This window comes from Alexandromys fortis, unplaced genomic scaffold, assembly GCF_014885135.2.
Source record: "Alexandromys fortis isolate MF-2015 unplaced genomic scaffold, M_Fortis_MF-2015_v1.1 scaffold_231, whole genome shotgun sequence".
NCBI lineage: Eukaryota > Metazoa > Chordata > Mammalia > Rodentia > Cricetidae > Alexandromys > Alexandromys fortis.
The window spans coordinates 1,592,850-1,608,894 of record NW_026068613.1 but is presented as its reverse complement, the minus strand read 5'-3'; the positions used below and the strand labels follow the sequence as shown (position 1 = coordinate 1,608,894).

Genomic DNA, 16,045 nt, shown 5'->3' with positions numbered 1-16,045 from the left:
TTTTTCTTAAAAAAAAATAACACTTAATTCTTATGTGGAGTTCAGGGATAGCTCTGAGGGAGCAATTAGTTTGTCAACTCTATTCATCATCTGTACATGAAATTATCTTGATGATATCATTGTAAACAGATGTTCCAAAATGGGAAATGTGGTCTTCCAATATTATTTACACTGTAGAAAACATGTCAATTCCCGTATTATTAGTTCATCTGAAATGCTGTCCCTCTACTTGACTGCCTTTTGTTAATATTCAACTACATCATTTGTATTATCATCTTAAACAGTTATCCATAACATTCTAAAATTTTAAGAATAAAGGTAATGACTTTAGATTATAGTAAGGATTTTACATTGAAATTGTCTTCTATGGAAAAAGTTTGTTCCAAAATGGAAATAGAGATTAGGATACAATCAAAATGTTAAAGTATGTCACAAAAAATGTTTGTAGAGGTTAAAACTTTAAAAAAAGTATATTTATAAAAGTCTTCTTAAACAGAAAGGATTTTTTCCTTTTATCAGAACAATTGCTTATTGTCTCTCCTGAGTTTCTAGTTAGGAAACTTAGTCTTGACAGAGGCAAGTATCATTTACCAATTTGTCCTTGTTGGGCTTCAGCTAAGTGTTACACATCAGCTAAATTTTAAACCACACTTTATTATTCAATTTTGGTGTAACTGACCTTCTGGGTGTTTGACAACCACATTTGATTGTTGAAAAGCCAAAATCAATGAGAATCTACTGTGACAAGTCAATGTTTTAGGAGTTTCCCCTACACCAGGTAGATTTCCTGGAAAGATGAGACATCTTCGAATGTAGCCTGAAACTGTGAGAATTCATCTTCTCAAAAAAATCTCTTGGTCTGAGAGGCCATATAGACCCCAGAAATAGGACTTTACTCTGCGCAAATTCGTTAAAGGTCTAAAGGGTGAATATAGAGGCAAGTATCTTCAGTGCTTCCAAGGGAAGCAGCATTGTTGACAAGACCCTGACTCACCCCACCCAGTTGATGGCCTAATTTGTAGAAGTAGTGTGAGTAACAAGAGGCCTCCACAACTGACCTTAGGAACAAAAGGGATGTAGTTAAAATATTGAAAACAACCTGGCCTCAGTGAATGAATGGAGAGCCAACAGCACAATGATGTCTAGTAACACTTACCAATAACAACCTGAAAACCCCAAAACTAGACTAGACTTGAGAAAGGGAGGATAAATGATACAATGACTCAGAGCTTACAGACCTTCTTACAAAACTTTAGTATAGGCTACTGATAAGCACACAAGACAATCACAGCCACACCAAATGTAACCTAAAGATAAATTCCATTATTTAAGTTGTCAGAGGCTATAAACTTAGTTTTTATTTTATGTTCTTTTTTTCCTTTGGGGGATACTCTTGTTACTTAATGGTTATAACCTCATATTATCTCATTTTAATATATTCCTGTTGACAGAGGTTTCTGTCACGCCCAGTCCCACAGCTGTTTACTCCCAAAGAAAACACAAAGGCCTACATTAATTAAAAAACTGATTAGCCTATTACCCGTGCTTTCTTATTAACTAAATCTTTCATCTAAAATAACCCATAATTCTTGCCTGTGTTAGCCATGTGGTTTGGTACCTTTTATCAGTGAGGCATTCTCATCTTGCTTCCTCCACATCTGGGTGAGGGCTGTAAACTGAACTTTTCCTCTTCCTAGAATTCCTGTTCTGGTTGCTCTGCCTATACATCCTGCCTGGCTACTGTCCAATCAGTATTTTATTAAACCAATACAAGTGACAAATCTTTACAGAGTAAAAGACCATTGTCCCACAGCATATTCCATCATTGAATTTTACCTCAAAATCATTCACTTTTATGCTACTATACTCTTTTTTCTATAACAGTTTAATAAAGCACATGATGAATTTGATCATTTTCATTTTCTCCCAGCTATCCCATTCTCTCTTGCTGAAACTCTTCTTCTCAGCAGTCCTCTTCTTCCTACTTTTATATTACTTTTTTGTGTGTGTGTGACCCACTAAATTTAACTACGGCTGCTTGCATCAGCATATGTAGAAGGTGATTCTTTGTGTTCATACAGCAATAGACAACAGTGACTGCAGAACTGAAGAAAACCATGCCATATTTCCTATTACCCATTAACTACTCATAGTTCCTTAGGTAAGTGTGAGATCTCATGAAATTTTCCATATTCATGATTTAATGTTGAAAAGTACAATCTTGTACAAATATCTAGTTCTAATGAGTTCATGAGTGTCAGATTACATTGAGAAGATATGTTTTACAGCATTCCTTACCATCTTCTGAGTGTTATATATTTTCTTTCTTCTTCTGAAGTGTTCACTGAGCTTTATTGAGGATGATCCAGAGGGCCAGCATAAGACCCAACACTCATTTTTATCCTCAGACTTATAGCTACATAAAATCTCTGCATTACCTACCATTTACAGCCAACAGAACACCTGATTTTTGACAAAGAATCTAAAATTATACAATGGAAAAATGAAATCATCTTCAACAACTAGTGCTGGAATAACTGGATGTCAACATGTAGAAGAATGAAAATAGATCCATAGTTATCCTCATACACAAAACTCAAGTCCAAATGGATTAAAGACCTCAATATAAATCCAACCACACTTAACCTGATAGAAGAGAAAGTAGGAAGTAGCCTTCAATGCATGGACACAGGAGACCACTTCCTAAATATAACCCCATTAGCATAGACACTGAGAGCAACAAGAAATAAATGGGATCTCTTGATACTGAGAACATTCTGTAAAGCCAAGAAGAGTCAGTAAGACAAAAAAGGCAGCCTACTGAATGGGAAAAGATTTTCACCAACCTCACATCAGACAGAGGACTAAACTCCAAAAAATAAAAGAACTCAAGAAATTAGACATTAAAATATCAAATAATCCAATTTTAATAAATAGGGTTCAGATCTAAACAGAATTTTCGATAGAAGAATCTCAAGTGGCTGAAAGACACTTAAGGAAATGTTCAATATCTTTAGCAATCAGGGAAATGCAAATCAAAATGACTCTGAAATTCCATTTTACATCTGTCAGAATATCTAAAATCAAAACACCAATGATAGCTTCTGCTGGAGAGGATAAAGAATAAGGGGAATACCCCTTGTAGCAAATCAGTATGGTGGTTTCTCAGAAAATTGGGAGTTAAAGGACCTTAAGCACAACATATACCCAAAGATGCTCAATCATACTACAAGGACATTTGTTCAGCTATGTTCATAGGAGTATTTTTTATAATAGTCAAAACATGGAAGGGACATCTTCTAGATGTCTTCTAGATTGTCTGAAGAATGGATAAAGAAAATGTGATACGTTTACACAATGGAGTACTACTCAGTGGTAAAAAAATACTGACATCTTGAAATTTGTATGCAAATGGATGGAACTAGAAAAAAAATCTGAGTGAGGCAACCCAGACCCAGAAAGATGAGCACAGTATGTAATTACTAATATGTGGATACCAGCTGTAAAGCAAAAGATAATGAGCCTAGAGATCACAACCCCAGAGAAGCTCAGTAACAAGGAGAACCCTTAGAGAAACATATATAGATTCCCTCTGGGAAGGGGAAATAAACAAGTCCTCTTGAGAAAAATGGGAGCATGTGGGTGTGGGGAGAAGGGAGTACAGAAGGGACAGAAGACGGGAGAAGGGGACAGGGAGAAGATCTTGAAGAAATGGGATAGTGGTGATGAGGGAAGAACAAAGATGGAGAGCAAAGAAAGAGTTATCTTTGTGAGAGAGCCATATGAGGTTAACAAGAAACATAGCACTAGAGAAATTCACAGGAATCCACAAGAATGACCTTAGATAAGACCCTAAGCAAAAGGTGACCTTGCCCTGCATTCAGATAGACAAATATATTAAATGTCATCATAGAACCTTTATTCAGCAACTGATGGAAGCGGAGGTAGAGATCCACAGCAGAGCACTGGGCTGAGCTCCCAAACTCCAGTAGAAGAGTGGGAGAAGTGAGATTATGATCAAAGAGTCAAGACCATTATAGGGATACTCACTGAAACAGCTTACCTGTGCTAATGGGAGCTCACCACTGCACCTGACAGTGAAGAAACCATCATAGGACTAAACTAGGCCCTCTGAATATGGGTGATATTTGCATGGCTGGGGCAGACTGTGGGGCCACTGGCAATGGGAGCAGGATTTATCCCTACTGCTTGTACTGACGTTTTGGAACCCATTCTCTTTGGAGATATTGTAGGCAGGGCCTTGGTCCTTTCTCAGAGCAATGTGCTTGAGTTTGTTGACTTCGCATGAAAAGCCTTACTCTCTCTGAGGTGTAGATGTGGGGGGAAGGTGGAAGATGTAAGAGGAGAGGGAGTGGGAACTGGCATTGGTATGTAAAAGGAGAAAAGATAGATTTTTTTAAAAAATATAATATAAAGATTTAAAAAAAGACAAGATGGACAGCCCTTGTCTCACAGTTAACTCTGTTTATCTCCTGTCCTCCAAGACGCCTTGTCCAAGAGCAGTCTAGGCTCCTGAGGCTGAGACAAACACAGAAAAAGGAAGAAAAGAAAACAGCTAAGGGTACTAAGAACAATGGACATGAGAGAATAGTTATATTATAAATCATTTTCTATTGGGGTTACTATTCTTTAGCCCATGATATAAAAATTCCAGAAATGTGAAGGAGACACTGAAAGCTCTTTGATATAATGGTCTCCTGGAGACATTTGGATCAGGAGCTATACCCTAACATTCATCACGGCCTCTCAGGTCCTTTCTATCAGATATTGTAAACACCTAAGTTGATGATGTTTTTCTGTCTATCTGATACTTTGAATTTGATTTTTTGCTTACCATTCTCACCCACTGGGAGGCTGTGTTGTGCCTAGGAATCTAGGTCAGGAACTCTTAGGCCTCATCTAGGCTCACCTAGTCACATCTGAGGAACATTGTAAGTTCCAGATTTGATGATATTTTGCTGCCTACCTGCTGTCTGCCAACTGTTCCTTTACTTTCACCTCTTGAAGACTTACTAAATTCATTCACTTGCAATCTACAGCACAGCTATCATAAATAACTGCTAAGGAAAGAATGGAAATCTCCTTCTATCACTTCCACCTTACTTGGGAGACAGTTTCTGTAACACAAAAAAATAAAAACCCAGAGAAAAATATTGAGGTTCAAGTTGGAGATCAGAAAAGCAAAACAGTCAAGCCAATAGAGAGGTCTCTCCTCTACAAATACTCAGACCAAAGGAGCAATCCACCAAAACTCCGACTTCACTGCTCTCCCAACAGAACTGAGACTGAACCCCTGAGATTCTGTCCTCCCATCTTCTATTCCTTTCTAATGATGCTGGGATTAAAAGTGTGCCCCACCACCTCCTGGCCTATATGGCTGACTAGTGTGGCTTGCTTTGCACTCTGATCTTTATGCAAACTTTATTTTAATAAACACAAATAATATACCACTATAAGGTTCTCACTGAGCTTGGAGATCACCCATTATCTAGACAGGCTGGCCAGTGAGCTTCAGGAATCTTCTCTCTGTGTCTGTAAATGCAGAGATTAGAGGCAGATCTACCATATCTATTTTATTATATAGACTCCAAGAATCCAAATTCGGGTCCTCAGGTTTTCATGTTTGTAATTTACCCAGCAGGTCATCCCCCATCCAAAATCTTTTCTACCTTGAGTTAATTTTCTCAAATATTTTGTCACAGTGACAGAAAAGAAGAAAGAACACTTATTGGCATGATAATTTTAAATCCTAGCTATTTTTTTACTTTCAACCATAGCAAATGTTCTTTTCTAACACTTGCCTTGAGCCTGGCTAGGAATCTCATAGCACAGTCTAACTCTGAGGACTCACAGCCAACTTACAAGGTGTTTAGAGCTTATGCAGAAACACTATTCTCATAGTATTAGTTAAACCAAAATACTTAGGAAACAGAAATAAAGACATGTAATATAGTCAAAAACATAAATGGAATCAGTTCATGATCTTCATAGCAGTTCTGAAATGGGTAATGTATGACTTTGGTCTATCTCTTTGTTATATTGCTGTATTTGTTGTATTGATATTGATTTTCAACTTTCATCCAATTCCTGCTCTTGTGAACATAAACGTTACTACTATGATCCTCAATAATAAAAGAACAAAACTGAGTGGATAACAATAATGCAGATTATTAATTTAAGCATTGCCCAGGATTAATGGCACAGGGCTACTCAAGACTATGCCACCTATTTAATTGTAATTTCTCTGGAAAACTTCAAATGTCATTCTGCATGTGAATATAATAAAAGATGTATTGAAGAAAACATGTTAGGGGACCATAATAACTTCTTGCAGAGGAAGGGATGAGGGCAGAATATGAGATCCAAAGGTGCTTGAAATAGATAAGCAAGGTTGTGGGGAAGTCCTTTAATGTTATGACAAGAAAAAAGAAGGTAAAGATAGAACCCAAAAGCTATCTCAGCCAATGTGAAAGTGAGGGAATTGGTGGTAGCTAGGAAACATGGGTGGCATCCTCAGAAGCCAAAGACAGCTGGGGTCACAGGTAACTTCAGGAGATTACTGCCAGCTTGCACGAGCATCGGGATGGAGGAACCTGTGAGGAGGGGAAACAAGAGTCAGATCTATGGGACAAGAAAGAAAGAGAGGGTTTTCTTCAGCTTTCCTTAACTATTCCTTTCAACCCCTTCAACCCTGATTTACCTTCCTGCACTACTCCTGGTCTTTCCCCTTTCTTGTTCTGATTCTCCTTTAGTCTATCCTGTCCACAGGAACAGGGCAATAAGGATACAATAAATATCCAGGAATACTGGTTACATCTGTAGGGTTAATTTTGCTTGGCTAAGTATCTACATTTATGCTCCCTCCCTCTGCTCAGCTTGTTCCATCCACTAAATACATATTTCATCCTAATCTTGAAAAGGAAGGATTATCACAGGGGACAGACAATGCTCTAAGATAGGATGGTAAGGGCAACAATGTGGTCTCTCTAGCACTCACCCTCTGCCTCACATACAGACATAGTTCTTAAGACACATCTGGGAAAGAGGGGAAAGGAAGGAGGGGGATGTGCTCCTACCTGCATGGTCATGAAGCCAGGCCACAGCCTTCCTTTCCAGAAGTTCCCACTCACACTTCAAGTCCTTGCCATTGCCATGCAGCCAGAGGACAGCCAGTACTGTGGCCCACACTGATGGGTCTCCATCCTTCAAAAGAGACAGAAACTTTTGTAATGCTCCAGGAATTATAGCAATCCACTCAAGAGAAAGTAGATTTACTATCAACTTCCTCATCAACTTAATCTGATACATATATAATTCCCTACCCCCTCCTTACCACACAGACTAATAAAGCCTCAGGATTACATTCCATACCACTTAGAAAAGTACTAGGTGTGTGGTGTTTCTGTATCTGTCTTAGTCACCCCGCCTCTCTCTCTTCATGTGTGTGTATGTGTATGTTGATAGGACGATATCAAAACCATGGTAACTCATTCTAGACTACTGCTGCAACCTGCTTTTTGAGACATTTTAAACACTTATTATTTTACTCTGCGCAGTCTCATTACATGTCAATTTTCCCACTTGCTTTAATCTGTTTCATAAGATGAACACTTAAGCCAGGGACATAAAACTTCAAAAATATGTTTCTAAGGACTAGATGCAAAAATCACACTGATTTTTAAAATGTATTTTCTTTTTTCCCCCAACATAATATTTATATTTATTATGTGGGGGTTTTTACATATACACCTCTGATGTGGCATTCCCCTCCGTATGCTGTGAATATCATTGGTTAACAAAGGACTGCCTTGGGCCTGGGCAGGGCAGAATAGAAGTAGGCAGGGAAAACTAAACTGAATACTGGAAAAAAGAAGGCAGAGTCAAAGGGATGCCATGTAGCTGTCGCCTAGAACAGACTAGCCCGAAACTTGCTGGCAAACCATAGTCATGTGGTGATACACAGATTAATAGAAATGGGTTAAGCTAAGAAGTAAGAGCCAACAAATAAGAAGCTAGAGCTAGTAGGCCTAGCAGTTATTTAATTAATACAGTTCCTGTATGGCTATTTTAGGGCTGAGCAGCTGGGAATAAACAAGCAGCCTTCTATTCCACTAACTTCAAAATCCTACCATGTCTGCTCTCCCACTCTTGTGATATCACCACCAAAAGAAAAGAAACAAGTCCAATTCCTGTTGCCTGTATACTCACTGGAACATGGCTCCATTTCCAGTGGCTAGTGCTTTAAAGAAAACTGAGTCCTTTCCCACTGCCACTGTCAGAAGCCGTCAGTTATGGAGAGCTACACATCAGCCTCCTTATTGCAATTTTTTCTTATTCTTTTTTTTATATTTTTACCTCTAAAACAATCTTATTTTATAAGCCAATCCCAGTTCCCTCTCTCTCCAGTCCTCCTACTCCTCTCTCCTTCTCCCTACCGCACTCCCATCTACTCCTCAGAGACAGTAATTCCTCATTTGGAGAGTCAACAAAGTCTGTCACATCACTAGAGGAAGAACCAAGGTTTCTAAGCTGAGCAAGGTATCTCTTCTTAGGGAATGGGCTCCAAGGAACCCTAGCTGATGCACTAGGGATAAGTACTGGTTCCACTGCTAGTGGTTCCACAAACAGTTCTTCTCAATGGCCTCCTGTCAACGCTGTTTCTTTTTGTTTGGATTGTGGGAGGAAGAGACTTTGTCACAGAAGTTTTCTGTGTTTCTCATTCTCAACTGTGAGTCTGCAGTTATCAATACACTGTAAAAGGAGCTACTTTGCCCTTTACAGTCAGCTGGAGCATAAGGCATGGATGTCCACGTGATTTCTGGTGACAGCACCAATCACTGACATTCACATGGTCTCAGACTTTAGAAGGTGCCACAGACTTCAGTGTGGATATCAATATGGCCTCAGTGCAAGATGGGCCACAGACACTAATATGGTCCCTGGAGGCAACCATACCCATGGACATCAGCATTGATTTAGGTGGCAGCACAAACCATGGATATCCACATGGCCTTCAGTGGTAACATGGGCCACAGATTTCAACAGGGCCCCCTGCAGGACCATGAAACCCAACCTGACCTTAATCACACTGGCACCAGAAAAAAACTCCCTGAACAGAACACCAATCATGTGGGCACTAAAACTGGAAATTAAGAAACGGGATCTCATGATACTGAAAAGCTTCTGTAAGGCAAAGGACACTGTAAATAAGACAAAAAAGCAGCCTATGGAATAGAAAAAGATCTTTCCCAGCCTCATATCTGACAAAGGGTAGATTTCCAAAATATATAAAGAACTCAAGAAATGAGAAATCAACAAACAAAATAATCCATTTAAAAAATAGGTACAGATCTGAATAGAGAATTCTCAATACAGGAATTCCAAATGGATGAGAAACACTTTAAAAATGTTCAACATCCTTAGCCACCATGGTAAAACAAGTCAAAACTGCTCGGAGATTCCAACTTACACATGTTAGAATGGCTAAGAACAAAAACACAAGTGACAGCTTATGCTAAAGAGGATGTGGACCAAGGGAAATACTCCACCATTACTGATGAGAGTGCAAAACTGTACAGCCACTTTGGAAGTCAACAGGGCATTTTCTCAGAAAAAGAATGGGAATCTATCTACCTCAAGATCCAGCTATACCACTCTTTGCATATATGCAGAGAATGCTGCATACCACAGTGATACTTGCTCAACTATGATCATAGCAGCTTTATTCATAATAACCAGAAACTGGAAATGACCTAGATGACCCTCAAGCAAAGAATGGATAAAGAAACTGTACATTTACACTATGGAGTATTATTTAGCTGTTAAAAACAATCACATCAAGAAACTTGCTGGTAAATGGATTGAACTAGGAAAAAAATCATCCGGAGTGAGGCAACCCAGACCCAGAAAGACAAATGTGATTTGTCCTCATTCATAAGTGGATATTAGCTATAATGAAAAGGAAAAACATTCTATAACTCAAAGACTCAGAGATGCTAAGTATCTGGGAACACTTTGCTCTCCCTGGGAAGGGGAAATAGAATAGATTATTTCATAGGTGTACTGGGGGCAGGAGGGAGTGAGAACAAGAAGGGACAGGAGGGATATGGAATGGGTAGAGGGGAAAGGTACTAAAAGGGATTACTGGAAAGGGGGAGCATTTTGGAGACAGGTCAAAACTTGGTACAAGAGAAATTCCCAGGAATCTGCAAGGGTAACCCTAGTAAGACTCCTAGCAATAAGGGATATGTAGCCTGAACTGTAACCAGTCAAAACTTCCGGTGGATGGATTGTGACACCACACAACCTTCAACCTACTATTTGTCATGCCTACAAGATATGTTGGAGCAAAGGTGGCACTGGAATTGTGGGAGTGGCCAACGAATGACTGATACAGCCTAAGACCAATGCCATGAGTGTGATCTCACCCCTTACACTGCCTGGAATGCCAGGACCCAGAGTCAAACTAGCCCAAAGACCTAGGATAGAACCAAACAGGACTGGAAAAAAAGACAATGTAATGATGCCTAATGATATTCTGCTATGCTCACAGATTGGTGCCTTCCCCGATTGTCATCAGAGAGGCTTCATCCAGCAACTGATGAAAATAGGTGCAGAGATAAACAGCCAAACATTAGAGAGCTTGGAGAATCCTTCCAAAGACTGGAAAGAAGGACTTTTTTTTTTTTTTTTTTAGTCAAAGGACTCAAACCCACAGAATCAACTAACCTGGAATCATAGGAGCTTACAGAGACTGAACTGACATCTAGGGAGCCAGCATGGGATTGATTGACACAGGACTACAAGCTAATATATATGACAGTTATGTAGCTTGATCTTCAGTGGAAGCAGGGGCTGTCTCTGGTTCTTTCGCCAGCTCTTAGGGCCCTATTTCTCATACTGATTTGCCATATGAAGCCTTAATAGGATGGGAGGTGCCTAAGTCTTATTACAACTTGATATGCCATATTTTCTCTGAATAGAAACTGAGGAGGAGTGGATGGGGAGGTTCAGAGGGGAGGAAGGGGAAGAACTGGGATCAAGGAGGGAGGAGATTCAGTGTCCAGAGTGTAAAATACTAAAAATAATAAAAAATAAAAATAATTTTCAAATTTTCAATTGAACTTTAGATAACATGTGATATTTTCCTACTTTACTATTTGATTTTATTGAATTGAATTCATGGCCTCCTGTATGCTTGAACTGAGTTTTTCTTGGTGATCTACTTATCTAAGTATTAGAAGATTTTTTTATTGTTAAAACAGACATCATTTTGACAAGAAGTTAGCATGAAATAATTTTGAAGAAATATTCCTATATTTTTACACTAAATATTTAAGTCAGTTTGTATTTTCCAGCATAGATGCCTCCATTGAACAATAAATTCATATCTCATTTGTATTATCTATATTTCATAGGCTCAATAGCCACCTATGACTAAAAGATAGTGTACAAGTTGTATGTCCATAGAATGTGTGAAGTTTAATTAATTGTGTTTCATACTTTAATAATTCAGAAGTATATTTATTTTTTTATTGGTTGGCATCTGCCTTTTATAGAGGAGATTTTTTTTCAAATAGTATTAGAAGATCCAGAGGGTAATCTTAAAATTCTAAAGAAGGAGTACTTCATCCAGCTTATTTGAGAACACAAATACAACAATATTAGGGCTGTTACTGGAATCTCCAAAGAGAGGGCATTTTAACATTGACTCTACTTCTGCATCACTGGTGCAGAGAGAGTTCAGCTTCTTGATGTTCGATTTCTTCATCTATACATAGCTTCAAAATTAGAACTTGTCTTAATTAACTGCAATAAGGAAAAAAGTATAATAATAATAATGTGTTTAAAACTGTCTGGTATAGTGTGAAGATAAAAATGTTTATTTTTCAACTCTGTCTCGGGGAATATGATTAACACAGAAGAGCATTTCCTTTCCCCTTGACATCCATGAGTCTGACCATGCCTTTCTGCAGCTAGGCCATTAATTCCATGTTTCTTATGCTCTGGCTTAAGTGGAAATAATTGCATCTTCTATATATCACACATTCATTTCAGTTTGCATTATCTGTATTGTTTATGTCTTATTTCGCAGCCTGACCCTCGTTCATTCCGATCCCTATTATGATCCTCCCATCCCAAAACTCAAACCGTTTCCTTTGTTCCACTTTGCATCTCACCTTGGCAGGGTTTGCAGCCTGGATGTCTTCCAAACTAGTGCCCAAAATCTTGGTCAGATTCTCGCCCAGCTCCCAGGAGCCATTTGCCTTTTGAAGTGAAATCAGCTGCAGAACAACACTTTCTTCAAAACCTTTGTAAAAGAAATGAAAGAGAGATGGCATGGGGACTTATGGATCACAGCCCACTGGAGGAAGTCTCCTGAAATAAGAGGCCGTAGAGAGATTTCTGCAAGAAGTCCACCAAGTATTTCTAATCTGTGATGGGTGGCCAGTTGATCTGGGTTCTAAACACAATGGTAGCAGAATCTGCTGGGGTCTGGCCCTGATGACTGGTGGACTGTGTAGGCAGAGATTGCCAAGGGGAAACAAAGAGGTTGCTTGACTACAGAACGTTTAAAGATATGAAATGTTATTGTAAATTAATGAAGCTAGGTCCATTCTGGCAAAAATATGGCAATATCATATCTCATGCCCCGCATGCTGCCTCTAATAAGTCACCCCCTATGTAAAGAAAGTTCCAGAATGAAGAGCACCTTCAGGGACACAATCTGAGGAGATTTGACCAGTAGTTTCCTTCGTAGAAGAATATGAATTTGTCATCATTCCAGCAGAACCTTCACTGATCGCCAATGGCACACAAGATGCATAATCTGTGACAAAAAAAATTACAGAGAAATTCTTTTTCAAGAAAGAAACTCCATCAAACTGTAGAAGTATCTAATAAATCATTCCCTAGGTAAAGAAAGTTTCAGAATGAAGAGCACCTTGATGGAGACATTCTGAGGAGAGTTCAAAGATAGTTTCTCTGGTACAACATGACTTGCACCTCGTTTCGGCAGAATTTTTAAGACTCAAGAATCGTCGACAAAAGGCAGGAGCTGCAACAAACAAATATTACAGAGAAATTTTTTTTTTCAAGAAAGAAATTCCATCAAACTGTAGAAGTATATCTTCATAGAACTCTAGGGATGCTAACCATTCAGTCCAAGTCGTCGATGTGAGGCTTTTGATGCACCCAGGTTAGGTAGACCCAAACCTAAAATACACAAAACACAATGAAGACTGAAACATCCGCTGTGTTTTCCAGCAAGCAAATTTTGTAAAAAGAAAAATGTATTTCAGACATGTACCCTTCTCTCCCTATCAGTCTTACTCACTAACCTCAATGAGCCATTCTCCTGTGTGGTCTCCTCTAATACAGACAGACACTCACCCTCTGATCCCTCTTTGTACTTCCTATTGAGTTTCTGAAACCCCTTACTTGTGTGTCATACCTTCAATGCTGAAGGATTCTTCCAGATATTCTTCAATTTGAAAAGATCTTTTTCTGTCTCACAAAGCTATTTTACATCTGTCCCTTTCAAAATAAGCACAACTGTACCCTAAGCGTCCAGGTTCAAGATTAGATTGCAAATCTTCTCAGCCCAAGAATATTGTCTTCTCTCTCACCTTGGTTATCTTCTACATGTCCTCACTACCATCAACTCTCGACTACTACGTCACCTCCTACCAGTACCCAAAGTACCCAAAGACACACTATGTGCTGACAGTGCACTCCAAGCTCTTCCATAAATGTGAAAACTTTAATCTTATATAGTAGCCTATGCAACATCTTAATGCATAGATCTTGCCTTCCTCATATTCAGTGATTATGGCTCTAATAGACCCTTCCCCGCCCTCTCTCTCTCTTGCCCTCAAGTCATTGGTAGCATTCAGAATTATTTTCTATCAGAAATATTTTAATCTTACTTTTAAAATATAACACCCTTGTTTATTGTACTTTAACTTAGGGTTTCTTGTTTTAAAACCATTTTTTTTTGGGCAGGACCTGCACTTTCTAAGTCTCCAATTCTTCATTTTGTTCAAATACATCAGCATCCTTCAAATTTTATATTTCATTTAACTTAATCTTCAGTCAAGCAAATCTTCCATCATAAATATCTGCAATCACACCCATAATTTTTAATCATGAGAAATATATCAAAGTCTCACATTAGAAATCACTTCAACCCTCTACCCACTTCATTCTTAAGCCAATGTTGATGAACCTGCTGCAAATTATTCAGAAAACCCAATATTCTAATTCAGAGCTTCTGCCTGCTGAAAAAAGGCACCAAATGCAATTGGACCCTCTGCAATCCCAGAAAAATGATGCTATAACTTTGTGTATTTTGCTTTGTTGTTTTTCATTTCCTAAAAATCCCCTTTATCTCCTTTAGATCTCCTCCTTTCTTAAATCCCCTCTTCTACCACTAACATCATCAGATGCAATATACTCACTATCTGTGTGGCTACTCACTAACCATCAAAACAGAAGTCAGATTCAAATTAAAAGTTTTGATTATTCAGTATTTGTGATGCTTCTGCATTGTAACATGTTCTGATATTCTTCTGTATGTCTATAGTAAATCTCTGTCCCAGTTGGACACAATCTACTTCTCTAGAAAATTTAAGGCAGTGTAAATCCTAGGTGTAGAAGGAAGAAGAAAACAACAAATTTAAGAAATGTTATTAAATTTAAATGTATGAGTTTCTAAAACTTATCATTGTTTATATAATGTACTTATATATCTGATAATCATTATAAATGAGTTTAAATTTGGGTAAAACTTACGAGACCTAACTGCACATCCCATTGTAGGCAAAGAATCATACTAACGTGGTGTTGGAATCACTCTGGGAGTCAGAGGCCCCTGCACTGGCTGATTGAGCTCCTTGTTTATGGCAATGAAAGCTGTGAAGGAGCTGAGGACCCCAGACTGAATGCTGATATTCACCACATCCCTCACTTCTCCTTTTGAAGTCTCATGGGAGCCCAAGTCCTTGGTCTGAATCAATGATTTTGCAGCCAACCGATGAATGGTGAAACTGAAAGAAAACACTGGAGAAAATTAAAGAAAAGCAACTGCAAATCAAGTACTAAGGACCCTTAATAGCTAGTGATTGCATACAGCAGGGATGGCTAGAAGAAGATTTCAGATGAAGGAATGAGGAAGACAAGAGCTTAGAGGAAATAGCAGACTTCAGTGATAAGAGTGACAGAAACATCATGAATGGCAGAGAAAAAATAAAGCGAGTGAGGTGGTTTGAATAGAAATGACCCCATAGACTCAGGTGTTTGAATGCTTGGCCAATAGGGAGGTGTGGTCTTCTTGTCTGTGTGGACTTGCTGGTGGAAGTGTGTCACTATGTTTGTGGTCTTTGAGCTCTCAGATGCTCAAGACCATGTAAGCAACCTATGCAACATCTTATTTAATCCAGTTTGGCTTTCATTCCCTGCTGCCTCAAATCAAGATGTAACATTCTCGGCTCCTCCAACTACATGTCTGCCTTCATGCCACCATGCTTCCTGTTATGACAATAACAGGCTGAACCTCTGAGCTGTAAGACAGAACTATTAAATGTTTTCCTTTATAAGAAAAGCTAGGACACCATGCCATGATCAAGGTCCCTTCACCACAATAGAAAACCTAATCAACAAGTCCGGTTTTATCCCAGGCTTTTTCAGACCCAGGCCAGCTGGCCTTGGTGAGTTCCCAATAGAACATCCCCATTGTCTCAGTGTGTGGGTGCACCCCTCGCGGTCCTGAGTTCCTTGCTCATGCTCTCTCTCCTTCTGCTCTTGATTTGGACCTTGAGATTTCTGGATAAAACTGGACTTGCTGAACATAGCAGACAATGAGGACTACTGAGAACCCAAGAACAATGACAATGGGTTTTTGATCCTACTGCACGTACTGGCTTTGTGGGAGCCTAGGCAGTTTGGATGCTCACCTTACTAGACCTGGATGGAGGTGGGTGGTCCTTGGACTTCCCACAGGGCAGGGAACCCTGATTGCTCTTTG

General features: G+C 39.0%; 1 protein-coding gene across 3 annotated transcripts in view; it reads right to left on the bottom strand.

Moving 5' to 3' along the window:
- Positions 1-5,579: 5,579 nt before the first annotated feature.
- LOC126495925 (von Willebrand factor A domain-containing protein 5A-like) overlaps positions 5,580-16,045 on the bottom strand; it is a 26,090-nt gene continuing 15,624 nt past the window's right edge. For all 3 annotated transcript variants that reach the window (XM_050133519.1, XM_050133518.1, XM_050133520.1), the window contains 7 exons: positions 14,860-15,068; positions 13,177-13,236; positions 12,965-13,078; positions 12,734-12,850; positions 12,201-12,331; positions 7,098-7,224; positions 5,580-6,614 (listed from right to left, as the gene is read on the bottom strand). In XM_050133519.1, coding sequence (XP_049989476.1) covers positions 6,535-6,614; positions 7,098-7,224; positions 12,201-12,331; positions 12,734-12,850; positions 12,965-13,078; positions 13,177-13,236; positions 14,860-15,068 — 838 coding nt within the window. In that variant the 3' untranslated portion in view covers positions 5,580-6,534. The remainder of the gene's footprint in view (positions 6,615-7,097; positions 7,225-12,200; positions 12,332-12,733; positions 12,851-12,964; positions 13,079-13,176; positions 13,237-14,859; positions 15,069-16,045) is intronic.